This window comes from Conger conger, chromosome 15, assembly GCF_963514075.1.
Source record: "Conger conger chromosome 15, fConCon1.1, whole genome shotgun sequence".
Lineage (NCBI taxonomy): Eukaryota > Metazoa > Chordata > Actinopteri > Anguilliformes > Congridae > Conger > Conger conger.
In genome coordinates, this window is record NC_083774.1 from 21,786,422 (window position 1) to 21,804,705 (window position 18,284).

General features: G+C 42.4%; 1 protein-coding gene across 2 annotated transcripts; it reads left to right on the plus strand.

Moving 5' to 3' along the window:
- The first annotated feature begins 647 nt into the window (after nt 1-647).
- On the plus strand, nt 648-17,262 carry rbpms2a (RNA binding protein, mRNA processing factor 2a). 2 transcript variants are annotated; one of them, XM_061222598.1, is made up of 8 exons: nt 648-1,088; nt 8,009-8,086; nt 10,017-10,055; nt 10,982-11,044; nt 11,809-11,959; nt 12,768-12,931; nt 15,939-16,012; nt 16,186-17,262. In XM_061222598.1, the coding sequence occupies exons 1-7, from the start codon at nt 1,035-1,037 to the stop codon at nt 16,002-16,004; spliced, it is 615 nt and encodes a 204-aa protein (XP_061078582.1). In that variant the 5' UTR covers nt 648-1,034; the 3' UTR covers nt 16,005-16,012; nt 16,186-17,262. The 2 variants fall into 2 exon arrangements, with proteins under 2 accessions (XP_061078582.1, XP_061078583.1); XM_061222599.1 differs by having other exon boundaries at nt 651-1,088; nt 12,768-12,916.
- Nucleotides 17,263-18,284: the final 1,022 nt, after the last annotated feature.

Consider the following 18,284-nt stretch of genomic DNA (forward strand, 5'->3'; position numbering starts at 1 on the left):
AAAAAAACAAATCATTTAAATTCAGCAAAGGCTAAACTGATCACGATGAGAATACAGCTTAAGAAACACGAAGCTATTGCATTCGTGGTACGGGGACATTACAAGACAGCTGAATAAATGGTTAAATTAGCCTAGATATGTTAATTATACCGTAGTGCTTATTAAAGACATTACATTACGGTATTTATACAACTCCCGTACTAGTGCAGATATATAATACCAAATTATGAATTATGAAGTTTAAGATGAAAAGCGGCTTAGTAAACAAAACTTTATTTATATGATATGCCAAATAGGTTTTCCGGACCAAATGTTTGTCGATTTGGGATTGGCTGTCCTGTAAAACAATTCCGTTAGAACATGTCTTCAGGTGAGCCGGTTCTCCTGAGTTGAACAATAAAAAAAACGATAAAAGAAATCGGACTGAGAGAGCTTATAATTTAACAGAGTAACGTTAGCAAACTTAAGTGAAGCCACAATAAAACGAAGGGGTAAAACTTTGGAAAATATTTTCGATTGGCCCAGAGGTTTCCCATAGAGACGATGATGCAGTAGTAAAGGGGCCGGGCTTTCTCCCAGCTGAGACTCATCTCAGAAATGAATGCCACTCACTCTCTTTGGCTTGTAATATAATTGATCATCAAATTAGAGAGCAGAAGAGACTCGACCTCAGCGTAGTGCCCCCTTTAAATTGTAGGTAATTCACACTTTTTTCTTTCTTAATTGAATTTTAACCCAAACAAGCTTGATGTGAGCAAGGGGAATAAGATTACTTATTTTTTCCCTTCTCTCACCTTCACAGTGCACCTATCCACCAAATCACCTTTAGTTTTTTTATATTTAATTTTTTCTCTGGTACCTCCTTGGATACTTCGGCAAAAGCACGGCATCACTCGGGCACCCTTTTTCGGAAGTCTCACGAAACGGCACCAAGATTTCTTCTGCAACTTTAACGCACTTGAGGGAAACCCACCCAAACCACAAACGGGGAAAACGACTTTTTCTCTTGTTCAAAGAGGCGTTAAAGTTGCACAATGAGTCTCAAAAATGATTCTGAGCCGAACAACAACGTATCTATAGAAGAGGAGGTAAGGAACATTTTTGTTTCCTTAAAGTTTGCTTTGGACGGCAGTTGATCATTTAAAGTTTGTCAGTTATGAACGTGAACACGAACTTGCCAAATCTCCTCCAAAACGTGAATAAAGTGACGTATATGGAGTTGAGGCTGTATTATCGACGAGTATTAAATGCAGGTGTTTTATTTTCGCAACGTGTCTGTAGGAAGGAAGTTTATTTAAATGCAAAAAGGTAATCCGTCTCCAGAAGTTCACACAACTGGTTGGTTAGTGGCTATAGAAAACGAGTGAATTCTTTATACGTGATGTAATTAAATAAAAATTTAGTGGGATTGAAAAAAGTTAAGACTTTCTTTATCTGTGTGCTTGATGACGAACATTATCTTTTCGTGTTGAATAAGCGTAGAATGAAGCAATTTTGCTACACGTTGGAATGCTTCCTTCCATCGACGTGGTTGTACACTTTTTTATTTTTATTTTTTCTCGGTAATCTAAATGAGTGGATAGGGCCTTGAGCCTCTAATTCTTAAACCTGTTAGTTTAAATTCCCCCCCTTATCTTTCTCATTTTCAGTTGTCAAATTTTTCAGAAACTGCGAAATTAGATTTTTAAAAATATATACTTTTTTTTTTTTTTTTACTTGATTGGATTTCAGGTGTGACGCCAAGTTTGAACTGAGGATTCTATGAACCATTTCCAATTTGTTTTGAAATTAAGGTTTTAAAAAGGTGACCCACCACACAGGCTTCTGAGCCTAGAAACCGCTCTGTACCCTATAAATAATTTTGTGGTATAACTAGTTATTTAAAATGTAGATTTTTAACTTGTTCATATGGAATTATTTCAGCTTTACATCCATGGCTGTCTGGTCTTCCTGTATGTATTTGGGGATGTGGCTCTAATATAGCTCAGTCCATGTTTGTAAATATCTCTCTTGGCTGGTTAAAATGGATGAAAGTTGTCTTAGCTTTTTTTTTTGTTGTTGTTGCTGGGTTCTTTACAAATTATCCCCTCCTTGAAATACTGCAGTTCTGTCATCTCTTATGAAATGAAGCAGAACATGAGCAGTTTGTATTGGAAAAGTGCAATTTCCAGTCTGTATTTGCCTGGGCATTCTCAATATTAGCTGGGTTAACCTATTAAAACCTCACTAGTGGACTGGTATGGCGAGTGGTTGTGTCTTGTGATCTGTTCGTAGTGTAAACCTGCAGTGCTGTCATTCCCATTGGAAGTGAATGCTGTGGGGCAAGTGCAGTATTGCCTGGGCATCGCTTGTCGGCACCCCCAGCTGAGAACTGAGGGAGACGTAAAGGGCTTAAACCTGTGGGTCACTGCTGTGTTGGAGAGGTGCTGTTCAGAACGGTCTTTGAAAAGCAGATTAAAGTTCACTAGCTAGTCGTTCCACCTGAAATGGAAGCTTCTACCCCTGTATACAACAATATTGCCCAACCAGGACTTTTTCTCTTTTTGGAGAGTTATTTGGTTTAAGTGCTTGTGATGCTGTTTATGCGGATTGTCCAAAGGTTTCAGTCTCGTGCTACAATTGGTATTTGGTTGTGTGTTTAGTGGTGGTCCAGTTCTGTTAATCTACATCTTCTGTACTGGCTAAATTGCCTGCCTTGTATGTTATTGCACAGGAGATGGGACTTGATTTCCTGCGTGGTTGGTTTTATTTTGTCTGTTTCATAACTTTGCTTACTCAGTTTGTCTCTGTGCCACAGAATGTGAAGCTACTGTCGTGGCTTGCACTTTTGTGCCCATTACTCAAACTGTTTGCGCTTTTCCCTTTATTTTTTTTAAATGTCTGATATTGGACAAAATGATGCATGCTGAATATTAAGAACCGGCATGAATATCAATAACACTACAGACATTCCTGACAAATGTGTGGTTTTCATGGCACATGGTCAAACCTACCAACATGAGTTTAGCACATCTGGTTGGCTAATGGCTATGGTGGAGATGCAAAAGTCTTTGCTAAAATGAAATGTAGGCTTATCTTAGCATTGCATTGTACAACTTCATCATGGCTGAATTTCTGTGGTGTCACAATCTGACCAATGGCAGTGGTCAATAGTCCTTGTTAAATTGCAGGCTGTCAAAGTGTTCACCTTTTGACTGGCTACACCACTCAATTTTGCAATGATGTGGACATAATCTTAACCAGCTATTCAATTGGCATAAGACGGTCTGTTCTAGATTGTTCCGTAGCATGGTATAGTTAATCGGTTGGTATCATTATTAGTGTTGCTTGTTAGTCATATTTACATATGATCCATGTTAAACTCCTTTTGCCATGTTGAATAGTGTCCATATCACAAGTGTTGGTATGCCTGTTTTTTATTGCAACGTCATTGACAGTGGTGGTATGTTGGCGCAATAACACTGAAGAGGACAAGCACTCACCACCTGTACTACACAACTTGGTTTGATGGTTTCCTACAAGCAAGGCATAGTTTTGAAACGGTGATCCTTTGGGGCAAGGTGTTGCTGTGCTGCGCTGTTTAGAACTGCTAATTTCTCACCACAACTGGTCCAGGTGTGGACTAGTCCCAGGTGTGGCTTTGAGGCTACCCTGCTTATTGCCGGTGCATATCTAACCCAAGTGAGGTTTCACTGGCCGGTCACTTCATCTCCTCATTTCTGATCGTGTGTGTGTGGCTCTGGGCCAATGGGATGGCATGTTTGTGACTGGGCCACAGACGGCCTATTGTTTTGTGGAACCTCCCACTGAGAGCAAACTAATGGAGCCTTTCTCTGCCTGTTTATTTCTGTGGTTGTAGGGGATTCCAATGGACAAATATGTTGCTTTCATGTTAGTGTGCAATTAAGTGCATAACCAATTACTATACACATTAATATTCATGCTTTGAGAGGGCTTCCTTTTAAATGTATTGCACATGGGAAATTTTACTAGAGGAATTGAATGCTGATGAAAGTTCACCCCTAAAATACACCAAATTACTGTTACATGAATGTAACCAATGCTTCAGTTAAGATCTTGTGTCCATAATTTGCCTGCAAATTGAATCTACTCTAGGCACTAGAATTATACGCCTACACCTTGGGACCAGTTGTATTCTTAATTTAGTGCCCTTTCATAAAGTAGGCATGTTTTTTGGTATTCACTGTAATGCTGGGGAGTGATTCTGTGACCACTGAAGGAGGCTGGCAGGTTTAATGCAACGCCAGAATGCTGGCATTGTGCTTGAACAGTTTGGGCTGCTGAGCCAGCGCCCAACTTTGGTTGTTTTGTGTTCTGGTGAATGTAGGGTGGTGGTCTCGAACCTGATGACTTCATTGCCCGAGCATTCGGGGGAGGGCAGTGGGAAGGCTGCGATGGTGGCTTGCCTTGGCATTCATTGTCTTAATTTGGTTTGGCTCATATGATGAAAGGGAAGCTTGTTGGTCAGAGCTGGGCCCCCTTTGCTCATCCCAGCTCAGTAACGGTTGTGAAGGACACGTTGTGAATTGGAAGGTGTACTGGCTGTTGTGATGGTGAGCCAAAGGTCCTCAAGGGGGGGGGGGGGGGGCAGGGAGGGAATGGAAAGGGGTAAATGTAAGTCTTTGCTTTTGCGCTCACATGAAATTTTCAAACGCTACATTAAATGTACTTTTGACCTTTTTGAGAATAAAATTGGCATCAATTGATGGCTGCCTCACCTTTTTATTTTCAGTTAATTTCAACCCCCCCTCCCCCACCCCCATAGAAAGTAAATCTGTTCGTCACAGCATTTCATTGAGTATTTGCACTTGAGTAATTAAATGCATAGTCATCTTGCTCTACAATTTAAGTACACTCCTACAAAGTTTCAGTTCTTCAGTTGCACTTGTTTGCCAAATGTAAAGTGGTGAGGATTTTCATGTGCTCTTGCATATGAGCACATCAAAGCCATTTTCTGGGCCCTGTCCATGTGAGATGTATTGGTAGTTTATGGTCTGACCGATCCACAAGTTAATCCTGCAGAATATTTTCTCAAATGAATGGCAGCAGAAGAAAAGGGAATTCAAGCCAGCATTTCTGAGAAAGTGGTTTCCACGTACCGAGTCAAATGTTTCAAAAGTATTAAAGGGATGTAATTTTGGAAACAATACGTCTACATTCGTCTTTTTATTTGTGAAAAGGTTTTCCTTTTCAGATGGCTACTTCAGTCAACCGTAGTTTTATAAATTAAACAGGATGGGGGAAATGGCTGCACCACTGCTCAGCTGTGCTGCATTGTCTGTAATGCATATGGGCCGTTCCATGGCAACTCCCAAGAGCTTGCACCACAGTGCCAAATCTACAATTTTTTTTTTTTTTTGGTTAGATAAACCTTTAGAATTTTGCTGGGTGTTGAGGTTAAAAAATAAATGAATCAAACGGCAAGAAATTCTGAATTTGTATTTCGAGCCAATTTTGTATGTAGAATTAATTTATCTGGTGTCAAACATGCATCTACTTATGTTTGAGATTCGTTCCTGGGAACAATTTTTTCATTGAGTTGATTAGTGTCGTCTGAAATGTGTAACTAATTACATTAACTGAGATTACCCATGGAAAATCCAATTGGACAGATTGACACCATAAGACCTGCTCTGAAACCATGTCCATAAAGAGCTTTGGTGCACAGTGGGTTTTGTTTATACAAGACCTCCAACTATCATAACTTTATGCGTCTTTACATGCGTGTAATGCCCCTATAATCTAAAATGGAAAAGTCTGATTGCTGGTGCCAGTACAGCCACTGAACTTCCACTTTTTAAACTGATTTTAATGCATTATTCCTTGAGTGAATATTTACAGTACACGCAAGTATCCAAATTACATTCTCAAAGTTTTTTGTATGCTTGAGGTGCATGCCTGCTTTTGCATAATCAATTGCATGTGAAATTGAGATGATGGTAGTTGACCAACTTTGATATTGGTAGATGTTATCGTTGTATAATAACAACATTGACCAATCCTAGTTACTTGGGCCCCAACTGCTGTTGCAGATCTTGTGGCTGTGCAGAGCCTGAACCACCAACCATCCAGGTTCCAGTCATGAACCTTAGCCACTACACTAAAGGCTGCCCCCCAAAAAGCATAGCCACAAGTATCCGCATCCATTCATTTTTTTGATGAGGGTTTAAAAAATGGCTTTCACTTCCACTGTTTGAGCTTCTGTAACTTTTAATATTGAATGTAATTCTGACTCTGAAAACAAACCTCCAACGGTTTGAAGAGATCAGGATTATGCCTGTAGTTTATTTTGGCCATGTTATTTTCAAGCTTGTGCTAAGAAATGGGCAGGACTTAAACCTGCGTTATGACCTGTGGTAGGTCATAATGCAAACACAAGTTTTCCTGTGTGCCATTACGTTCCCCTTCCCGGCATTCCTACTGAAATGGCTTTCAGTCATCCCAAATAAACATCCAGAACCAACATCCAGAACCATTCTCAGTTTCTAGACATTCATTCTAGAGGTGTGCTGTGTATGCCTTATGTCGGGAAAGTTAGATGTACATTGTTCATCTAACTTTTGAATACAATGCACAATTCTGCAAGACTGGATCATTGCCCTGAAATGTGCATAGGGTGGAGGGGATCCCAAATGTGCTTGAACGGACATTTGACAATATTGGGATGTGTCACATGTGCTAATATGCCCATCAAATGAATGGCTCTGTGTTGGGGAAGCGAATTTGAAAGTTTCTCTTGAATAAAGAATTGTGGAGGAATGTTTTCATTGCCCTGTGAAAGAATGAGTGGCGTGCTTTGGATTGTCCAGTGGTGGTAATCAATGTTTAAGGAAATGAAGGATGTGATGACTCATTTCCTCAGTTCAGTGCTGGTGGAAATGTCACACGCATGGAAAGGGGAAGCTTGAAACTTGAGCATAAAATTCGATTTGGTCATCGCTGGGCCTTATTTCTGAATGGGAGGGAACTGAGAATGGATCTTTATACTTTCCTGTCACAATGACTTTCTGAATTCCACTACCACTTGGCTAATCTATAGGAAAATGTCTTTGGAAACCAGGCGTTGTATAATAAGCATACCACATACTGTAGACCCTCGCAATTGCATCATTGAACATTCATACTTTTTCAAATTTTTCCTGCAAAGCCTTAATTGAGGGATGGAATATTTCTCACCACCTCTGATTAGTGTTTGACTACATCAGTTCTACTGCTTTTGGCTCAGAATTCTGCTCTGAAGTGAAGGTTTTGACCCTCTTCACTTTGGGAATTCAAATGCCTTTCAAGAGAATGCGTTTCCGCATGGCTGCATTGTCCATGGGTTTGTTTTGCAGTGTCTTATGTGATATTGACTTCTGCTTAATCCTTTTTGTCTGTAATGCATTTGGGGCAATTTGGCATCTCGCTCAATACTGAGGGGAATTTCAGTGAAGTGTTTTGTAGTCTGAGGTTTCCCTGGGAATCGTGGGAGATATTTTTCGGGACTGCAGCTTTTCACTAAGTAGATGAACTGAATGTCAGATTTGAGAGCCATGCATTATGGGTGCTTGAGTCCTTTTGTAGATAAAATGTTTTTTGTTTTTTGTGTATGGAATTGGCACATTATCTAAGCCTTTAAAGATTGGCTTGAATTATCTATAGTAAGTTTAATGTACAGTAACTTGGATCTACATTTTGATAGCTTTGTTTTTGTGCAGCATTGGTACTATTGTGACCCTAGAATTGTTATGCAAGTTCCTCCAATATTTACAAAATGGCTGCCCCCCCCCCCCCCCCCCCCCTTCCCAAAGAACCATGGCCAGTTTTATAATTTAGAAGTAGTTATTTTTGATCTCATCTAAAATGTCTGTACCACTCATGTTTTCTTTGAAGTCTTCCAAATTTAAATGTGCTGAATGAGATGGTTAACCGCTTTGTCTAGCAGTACTTGTAGTGATTTGTGTGATGTGGACCTCACTGAAGTCAACATGATTCTTTGACTTTCTAGGTACGAACACTCTTTGTCAGCGGCCTTCCAGTTGACATCAAACCTCGTGAGCTCTACCTGCTATTCAGACCATTCAAGGTAAGCCCATTCAATGATTTCAGAAATGTGCCTCCTCTGAGCAGTTTTGCAACACCTTGGACATTGGTTAAGGTCTGTCTTGTTCCTTGGCATGTTTACATTGTTTTGTGAATAAGCGTGCGATCGTGTCCCCAGTTTACAATTCTTCCAATCCCCCCCCCCCAACTCACACACTCCCCCCTTCCCCACATGGCAAACAAAAACTGAAGCAGTTTCTTTACACAGGGATGGAGTGCTGGAATGTGTAAATAAAAGGCACTGCCAGACCACAGGAAGAGGAAGTGGGGATGGGGGGGGTGGTTTCTTTGCAATTTATGCCTGCCTCTGGATGAGACTAGAACTCTCCAGTTTTCCCCTAACAGTGTGCTGAACAGTCGAGACTTGAAATATTGCTGCATGAAATTTCCACGTCGTGGATCCTGGGTCCTGTAATCACTGGTTTAGGCCCCGATTGCATCGCAGCTTGGATGGGAGTGTACTTCAGCTGCAGTGATTCTGCCGTGCAGGGTAGACAGCCGTGGTTCTTCTATGAAGCGCTTGATGTCGCATGTCTTCACATACAGGGACTCAAAATTCAACCCGGTTTAGGGGTTTACAGGCTTGTTTCCAATTTTACAAAGACCGTTACATGTCCATGTCCACAAATTGGTTCTAAACGCCTCTCCATGAAATGAAGTGTCTAGGCTGAAAAAGAATGTTCACATGGGACCTCTGAGGTTGTTTCACCAACATGCATTTATAACTTATTTTGAGTAGATTAATAAATTATTTGGTTGGTTGTTTTGTAATCTTACAAAAAGGAAGATTATTGAATGTTATTCTGAAACTATTTGGCACCTGGAGCTCTAGCTTCAGTTTTAGTCTTAGTCAATGGGTGGGTTAGGCGTATGTGTATTAAACATTAAGGGATTCTGAGGTACAGGCCCAACAGCCTGGTGCAACCCTTGTCCAGGAGATCTGCAGGCTCTGCTGGCTTTCTGTGTTACTCTGCACTAATCCTAAAAGGGCTTTTGGCTTTGGTTGAGAATTTGGTAGGATTTTAATAGGGGCTCAAAACCATGGTGTATCAGTAATTTTGATTGGCTGAAAAGGTATAGGGTTAAGTGCTATATGATACTTCGGACTGAACGTTAATCAGTTGGAGCGGTTGATTGAATGGTTAATACCTGGTTACTTTTGTGTGTTTGCCATAATCACTCAATCCAGACCCATTTCTTTATGCCATTTGTGTAATTGTATGCCTTAAATTACTGGCTGGGTGCTTCTGTCCTGGTGCTTATTGGTTTAATACTGGTGAGAATGCTGGTGAGGCATATTTAATTTGAGAGGGTTGTCTTGTGGTTTAGTAGAGATGCTATGCATGTGCATGCTAATGTTTGGGTAATTTAACATTGATCACTAAGTTGTAATGTATAATCGCCTGAATGTGCCTGTCTGTTAAACTTGTTAATGGTTTACCCTCCCTTGTGCTTGTTGAGAGGGGGTGCTTTGGTGATTCCCTCATGCTTGGAATTTCTTCTGGCTTAATGGAGCAGGAAGGCACCTTTTGATAAAGAGCAGAATTACCCCATTTTGGATGGCTGGTCTAGCATGGTCATAATCGCCTCGTAGTACACCCTATAAGTGTCTCTGCTCCAGACCGTTAATTCCCTTTGGCTTCTTTCAGGTCTTGAGATTCCTTGCCTGCATTATGATAAATCGGACTACCCTTTTAATGCGAAGGGCCTTATATTGCACAGACATGAGTGTGAGCAGTAACTTTTAATAGACTCTCCTGCAAGATCGCCTTGATGTCCACATAGTGGAGTACACATCTCCCCACAACCATGAGCTGTATTATAAAGATTTTCTTCTGTGGGGGTGGTGGGGAATTTTGTGGGTAGGTGCATGTGACCGCATCACTATTAATTGGATTTATTTTCCTTTACAGGGTTATGAAGGTTCACTGATTAAATTGACATCAAAGCAGGTGAGCCCCCCCCCCCTTCTCCTGTTACCAGTCCAGTGGTCAAGTGCTACACCTAAGCTCTGCCTGTTGGTGTGCTTTTTGGCATAGGTCATGGTGGACATGTCCTTCCTGCCTTGGAAAACCAATGCTGTGTTTGTGCACACCAACATGCAGTTCAGCCTTGCTAGCAGTGCTGACTGGCCTTGCCACATTACTTCACCTAGCTTCCAATAGATTTTCACAGATTTGCTCTGCTTAAAATTGGCACTTCAGATATCATCTGTGCAGGGGTGTCGTTTTGTGATTTCACTTGCAAATGGGAATTGATGCCAGACATGTAGGGAAGTGTTTCTTCACCATTGGTTTCAGTTTTGTCTTCTCCATGCCACCTTCTACAAGCACAATGTTTGCACAAAGAAAATTAAGCCCATTGCCTTTGGACAAAACTATAAAACTATGTCAGTGCTGTAACAACAATTCTGACCCCACCCCCAGCTACAGTGAGCTTGCACAAGCTGTACAGGAAGTGCACTCAGTGACTTCAGGCCCAGAGAATGGGGTACAGGGTGAAAATAACAGTGGCTGTTTTGTAAAATGTATGCTTATTTGAACTCCTGAATTGGCAAGGACGGTAATTAGTTGACCTTGAATGCAATACAATACAATTGTGATCATCTGTGAGAAAATTGGAGGGCAGGGTGGGGTGGAGAATTTAAGATCTAATATTCTTAAATCATAAAATTAAATTGCATTCCAGTAATTGTAACGTAAAATATCCCCAATGGTGTGTAATAACTAAGTGTTTGTTTTATTTTTGTGAAATTGTGAAACTCCCCAAAGACTTCTCACTTTTAGATTTGTGTGCATGGATATTTTCCCTTGGCAAATGTTGCACCTTCTGATTTCTTAAGTCCACATGTTTGATTGCTTTTTCTTTCCTCTTCCAGCCTGTTGGCTTTGTTACCTTTGACAGCCGGTCTGGCGCTGAAGCGGCAAAAAATGCATTAAATGTAAGCACCCAGCCATCAGTAACAGGATTTGAAGGTAGCTCTAAATTATTGAGCGGTCTGCATCCTTCAGGAGGAGGCCCACGGTGGTATTTGTCTTGTGCATGTTGGAATCTTTCTGCAGTTTCGATGGATGCCTAAGCCACGTCCAGTAGCCCTCATGGCAAATGCTATAAACTGCAGCCCTAAACCCCCCCCCCCCCCCCCCCCCCCCTTCCACTGGGCTTCCTCATTTACCCTTTAAGGTGGCTCCTTGGTGAATTCCTAAGTTGTGACTTGGATACAGGGCATTTTTTGGGCCCTGTCAAATGGAAGGCCTCTGGCTAATGTTGCTTTAGGGGGAGGTCCTAAATCCTCTTCCCTGAGCCAGATATGTGACTTTGTAGTTTCTGGGGGAGAGGATTGCTTATCTAATTATCTGGTAGCCTTTTTTTCCTTCTTCCCCTACAATATCCTATTGGAAAAGAATCCCTGTAACTCCGTAAACTTTATGAAGGTGATCTCTGGAAGGAGTTGAGTGATGCAGCAAGAACCCAGTATCCGGTCTAGGTTTTTATTTGCATTTTATTTTTAACATGGCCAGTTGAAGTAATCACTCCTTTCCAGACACTGCTGCATAGCCAAACCGCCCCGGTCACAAAGCGAAAGTACCTGCATGTGGGGCACAAAATGAGGGCACCAATCACTCAATTTATGGGTCTGTCAGGCTGGCCCTCCCCTCACCTCCCTCATTGTGTCCCCCTACTCCCCTCCCCATTTCTCCCCAGGGGATTCGCTTTGACCCAGAAAGCCCACAGACCCTGCGGTTAGAGTTCGCTAAAGCCAACACGAAGATGGCCAAGAGTAAGCTGCTGGCCACACCGAACCCCACAAATATCCACCCAGCTCTAGGAGCACACTTCATTGCACGGGACCCATGTAAGTGTACGGCTGCACCTAGAACTCCCACTCGCACTGCACTGAGACCAAACCCCCCTGACCCTGCAGTCCCTCCCTTGGCAAGTAACCAGGTCAAAACATACAGTTAACAGACCCAACTAATTCACTTTCACGTGCATGCTTCATGCCCACAGGAGGCCTAGCTGCAACTTATTTTTATTCAAACACGCGTCTCAGTAGCTGGTTAGGGTGTAGTGGCTCATGCCTATAGCTTCTGCTGCCTTTGCGCTTGCTTGCTTCCTGACTATTCTGGGAGGGTGAGGGACATGTGAAAAGTACAGATGTACCCCCTACAGAGACGCAACAATCTCACCTTTCACACAGAATTTAGTTCCTGTTTATACTGGAGCAAATTACACTGGTGTTCATAACTGGCCATTTTCTGTACCACAGATTAAATGTTAAACATGATTTGTTCTACAGCAACTGGTCATAAAACGGCAGGCCATTGGTATATCCTGCTTCCCTGTCCAGTTACTGGATGTTCAGATTCTGTCTTGCATCCAAAAAACCGAATGTCTGAGCATTGAGTTATCAAATCACCCCTCAGAAACCAAGCGGAGTACAGTTTGCACACCACACTTTTCGAAGTTCTCGCATTTGGGCATTGTGTTGCTTTTAGCACATGAGGCAGCCCATCATGCTGAAGGTGAAAGGTGGAGATGCCACATTTAAGGACTCTCCTTGCAGCCACACCTCCACTGCTGATTTGATTTGGGTGTCTGAACTGTAGAGGGGTGTTTTGTGTCTCTTGTGGGGGCGGCGCTCCCTGCGCGTGGGTGTCTAGATGACCTGACTGGAGCGGCACTGATCCCTGCTTCCCCCGAGGCCTGGGCCCCTTACCCACTGTACACCACAGAGCTGACCCCCGGCCTGCCCCACGCTGCCTTCACCTACCCTGCAGCGGCCGCTGCGGCTGCGGCCCTCCACGCCCAGGTGAGGGACCAACCGGTGTGTTTCCTCATCTTTTACCCCCCTTTAACTACACATCCCCCTGCATGCTCACCACGGTCTCAGTGTTGACCAGAGGGAAGGATGGGATTGTAGAATGGCCAATTGTCAGAATGGCCAATCGCTGCTGCGGTCTGACCTGGCATTTTGCATTTAAGGGACAATGGCATTAAGACAATGGGGCAAATTTGCTTTGATGGGATTATGGTTAATGGTAAATGGCAGGCATTTATATAGCACCTTTATCCAAAGCGCTGTACAATTGATGCTTCTCCATTTTCTCTCTCTCTCACACACACACACACACACACACACACACACACACACACACACACACACACACACACACACACACACACACACACACACACACACACACACACACACACACACACACACACACACACAGCGATCGGCCCCGACCAGCTAGTCAGGAGCATTTGGGGGGTTAGGTGTCTTGCTCAGGGACACTTCGACACAGCCCGGGCAGGGGAATCGAACCGGCAACTCTCCGACTGCCAGATGACTGTTCTTACTGCCTGAGCCACGTCACCCCGGATTATGCATTTGTTGTGGATTCAGATCTGTTAATGCCTCTGCCTGAAACATTATCCCAGATTTTATTTCTGTCAAACTTAATTTAGTTCTAGAGCCTTCAGTTGTGAAGGTGCATATTGTAAGTATGCAAACCCAAGGAGTTATTTTATGCACAGTCTGGATTGAGATGACTGGAGTCAACTGCTGACCGGCTAATAATGTGTCGTGACTCATTCAGTGACTAAATCAGGGCTGCATAAATTTTTAATGCCGTTTGCTCTAAAGAGTTGATCAGAAGTGACTGGTTCTGGAGGAGCAGGCTACCAAGAGCAGTGGAGAGATCGATTGGGCTGCTGGGGCTTTTGTCTGCTGTTGCTGTGGCAATGACCTATTATAAGCTAAAGGTCAAAGATGAAAAGGCTTGACCAAGCATTGCTTTTCTGAACATCTTTGTCAGACTGCTGAGGTGGGTCAGACTGCCTATTCCACCCTTTTCAGTGCGTGAGGGTGTTTGTGAACTAGCTGCTAGTTAGCTGCCTCAAGAGATTTGAGGTGGCATTGAACAGCTTTGCCCTGTTCAGCTGTCTCGCTTCGCAGACCGATTTTAATATTAGTCCTAGACTAAATTATTATTGGTACTTATTCCCAGAATAAGCTTAATCCGGGCCTGTGAAACCAAAATCTTCTGATTTAGTGTATGGTACACGGGTGCTCTGGTTATCCGTTTTCATCTTTCTTGGGAGCTTTGAAGCCTGTATTCCTATCCTTTTTAGTGCAAACCTTTACTCAAACCAGTTGCAGCAAAATTTGTATCCTGTAGTCATGCTGCCTCACACCACGCACTTAAGCCTGCCTCTGGAGATTCACACTTGGTAAAGCCCAAACTGGCTGGAGCCAAACAAGATGAGTGTCAAGGTCACTCTGACAGACTGCCTTTCTCTAAGGACCTGTATGGACACAGCCCCAGGAAGGTCAGGTTGTGGGCCTTTGCTCCTTCTGTAACAGCATTAAATACTGATGTCATGTTCAACTGCTGGAGTAGTAGTTTTCCTCAAGGAAATTCCAGGGCATGGATTGCTTAGACGGTAGCTGCGAAAATGCATTTCCTGTGATTTAACAATTCATTAGCTCGGTTTTTCTAAAGAAGCAAGACATCCACTTGTTCTAAGACCTCAGTGGCAGACTAAGGGAAAGTGACGGCTTAATTTCCAGAGCACAGCACTCGCAGGCATGAGCACCAGCTCCCTCTGCAGCTCCCTGGCCCCTGGCTGAAATGCAGTGCCTTTCTGCAGCAGCAGAGGGTAGAATGCTAATTGTAATCTGGTGAAAGATTGATAAACTGGAATGAATGGCTTTCCTGTCCAGCTCCCCTCCTGTTGGACTGCCTGTCAGCTCGGCTTACCTGAACATATTTTGCCAGTGGACGATTCGCAAGAGACACACATACCAATAAACGGGCAATTATTGTGCATTGTCTCCCATAGTTAGAAACGAGGTCAAACAATCACTCCTGTAGAACCAAGGGCTGAGAATCAAATTGACACCCCCTTCATGGTCTAAAACCCTGCAAAGTCAGCCAGTACTTGCACAAATTTGGGACCTCTAAGTGTGTCCATATTGTGCGTCATGCTTGTCCCCATCTTAATGATGGCTAACATCTGATGTTAATTCTCCCAATGGTACGAATTGCAACTGTAATGGCCTTCACCACAATGCAAAAATGATTTGGACAATCAGAATTGCCAGTGGTATTGGTGTTGAATCCATAATTTGAGATTTTCTAAATTCCAAACGGCCATTTTCCAGATGGATTGTCGTGTTCGGCACTCCGCTCACAGGAAAATCTGCAGATGGCGAGTCTGAAATTGAGGTTGAACCTTTCCGTTCGTCACTTGATAAATCATGGGAGCGGTTCATGCCTTCAGCGTGAGCTCAGATTTATGCACATGATGCCTTCTGATAAATGGACTTCTGGGTGGGGAGGGTGAAGGGCCCGTTTAGCTTGTGATTCCCAGCTTTGCTGTGGCACTCTGATGGGAGTTGATGTTCATGGGAGGGCCTCTGCTCACATTCCCACCTGCTGCTTAAGGGTCAGATGTCATGCATGTCATACCGTTGTTCATGTTGATAAATGTTAGCGAAACCTTGTACCTAGAATATAGCTGGTCAACTTCCAGTATGACTGCAACTCACAAGTGGTCCTATACATTACACACTTGACATGTGCCTCTGAACCACTGTATCCACCAGGCAAATGCTCTGCTGTTGTCCCATGTCATCACATTGTACTTGACATGTCTGTTTTGGCAAAGTATTCAGATTTGATGCATTGACTAACAGAATTCAACTGTACATGGTGTGAAATGATGGAATGCTTCAATGTCATGTCCATCTGGCTAAAGTTTCATTTCTCATTTGCATTGGAAATGGTCACTAGATCACCAACCAACTATTTTAATTTATTTTAAAGATGCGTTGGTACCCTTCTCCATCTGAAGCTTCCCAGCCAGGATGGAAATCCCGTCAGTTTTGTTAAAGTATTTAGTAAGTATCCACCCTCGTTAAGCAAAAGCGCATGCAATTTGTACTGTAAATACAGGTAGTTTTGAATTGATACTTTAACCCACATGCAATTCTTTGCCTTCAAATTGTCACTTGTACACTGGCTTGTCTATAATCAAATGTGTATAACCTGACTGTTTCTCTCCTTCCTACAGATGCCATTCAGTACCTGAAGGTTTTTTGTTTGTTTTGTTTTTTCCTCCTAGTGGAGTGAGGTGTACTGAGCTCTACTTTAATTTAATCAGGTGTATTTAATGGACAACGGTGCATTATGGACATTTTCTTTTCCCTTTGGGGACTTTCTCTGAAGGACTTGGAGCTGAAAACATCTTGTAGACTAAACTGAAGCTGAGGACGTTCTGGCGAACCATTACGGTACATTCCTTGCACCTCAAAACCCTGTGCAAGGAAAGTTCTACAGAAATGGACAGGTTTTTGCTGATAATGATATAGCTGCTCTTGAAGAGGTGGGGCTTGGAGGCCTGGGTAAGGGGAGGGGGGAGGGGGTTGAGACAATCATTGTGCATGTTGAAGTATTTGGCATGAATTAGAATGCAAAGTTCTGTGTATCCTTGTTTTGTAGTGCTTGCGTTGCCTTGGCAACGGGTCTGGGACTAGTCAATTGACCCTTTGCTTCCTGTATCTTAGTCTTGCTTCTGTAAAGATTTCTGGCTTGGGTTATTTGACATTACATGCAAGGCAGAGGCCCACTTTGTTACTTTGAAGTTTTGCTTTTTTTGTTCAGAATGGACAGGTTTTATGCACTGGGTTTCTCATCAGCGTGACCTCTGCAGTGAAACTGTCCAGGGCGGGGCAAGCAGTTTCAGTGACCCAGCTTCTGCAGACCTTTTGAACGCATCCTCAACTGACAACCTGGTCTTGCCAAAATGTCTGTTTAGAGTATATTGAACAAAACGAGTACAAGTATTTTTGTACTTTTGTGTAATGAATATTTATGCATTTTTGTGCAATTAAATGAGTAATCTGTATAAGTTGATGTTTAGTCTTCCTTTTGTGTTTTTGGTGTTTTGATAGATGCTGATTCTATCTATATCCTGTTTGAAGTAGTTTAAGTGCAATTTATTTTTTGCTTGGTGTTAAATGCTGAACTATCCTGACAGTGGCTGAACTGCTAGTTTAAATGGACTGCTGACATGAGATTGCTGTATAAAAAATTAAAAAAAAATGTTCTTTCAGAATGTGAAACTGGATAATAAATAGATGAACTTAAAGTTGTTGCCTTTTCAGAATGATTTGGAAGCATGATAACCATTTTAAGGAGAAGGTCGGATAACTCCAGTTATGGCTGCAGGTAATTTGTGAAAATGGATTCATAATAAATCCGAATTGAATTTGATTTTGTATGTTTAGTATTTGGTGTGTGCGTGTCCATCAATGCAGCCCTCTACAACTTTCCTCTTAAATGGCAAGGTTTGAATGTCCACCGGACAATCCTGTTGCTAAAGAACCTAACCATTGCCGTAAAAGGGAAGTTGGATTCCAAAATTGATTTCAGTGTTATGAGTGATCATCCTATTGCAGTAATTGTATTAACTTGTTCAGTCGGGATCCTTATATGGAGAGTTTTGCATGGCATGTGCTTTCCACATAACCCTTTAAAACTGCTGGGTGTTTGCTGAAGCTCCTTGCTTGGGCATAATATTGGTCCAGTCCGGTTAATCACCATCCCACTCAGTTCTGGAGGTTTTGTTCTGTGACTTGCTTAAATGAGCTTCCTGTTTAAAGTGTGTTCAGAAACGGACTGGATTCCCGGAAGTGACGTTGAATGTTGACCGATGTAATCTACATTTTAAATGCTGGACAGCCCTGTTGTCACATTCATTTAAGTGTTACAGATTGTGGGATATGGGTGAGGGAAAGGGATTTGCATTGCAATGAACTTCACTCTTGGTCCTTTCCACATTCCAGCTAAAATGACCTCCTGGGCCAATGGAACATGAGGCATTCACTAATTTAATGACATTGCTGTACCTGCAAAACAGTACAGCCATATCTAGGCTGGTGCTGTGTGCATGGAGGAGTATTTGGATGTTGTGATTCAGTACACTGAAAGGAATAACAAAGCTGGGAAAACATTTGCAAGGCTGTACATTGGCATTCTACAGTGTTCAATACCCCTGAGACCAGCCATGTCCTGTGTGGTTTTTGTTTTTATTTTTATATAAATAAAAACGAATTAAAAGGCATCTAATGCTTTTCTCTGGAAGGTTTGGCTTTCACTATAAATGTAACT

Excerpts from the sequence above, each read along its gene's own strand:
- rbpms2a (XM_061222598.1), top strand. The coding sequence starts at position 1,035 with ATGAGTCTCAAAAATGATTCTGAGCCGAACAACAACGTATCTATAGAA. Across the intron at positions 1,089-8,008 it reads ACGTATCTATAGAAGAGGAG|GTACGAACACTCTTTGTCAG; the intron begins GTAAGGAACATT and ends TTGACTTTCTAG. Across the intron at positions 11,045-11,808 it reads CGGCAAAAAATGCATTAAAT|GGGATTCGCTTTGACCCAGA; the intron begins GTAAGCACCCAG and ends ATTTCTCCCCAG.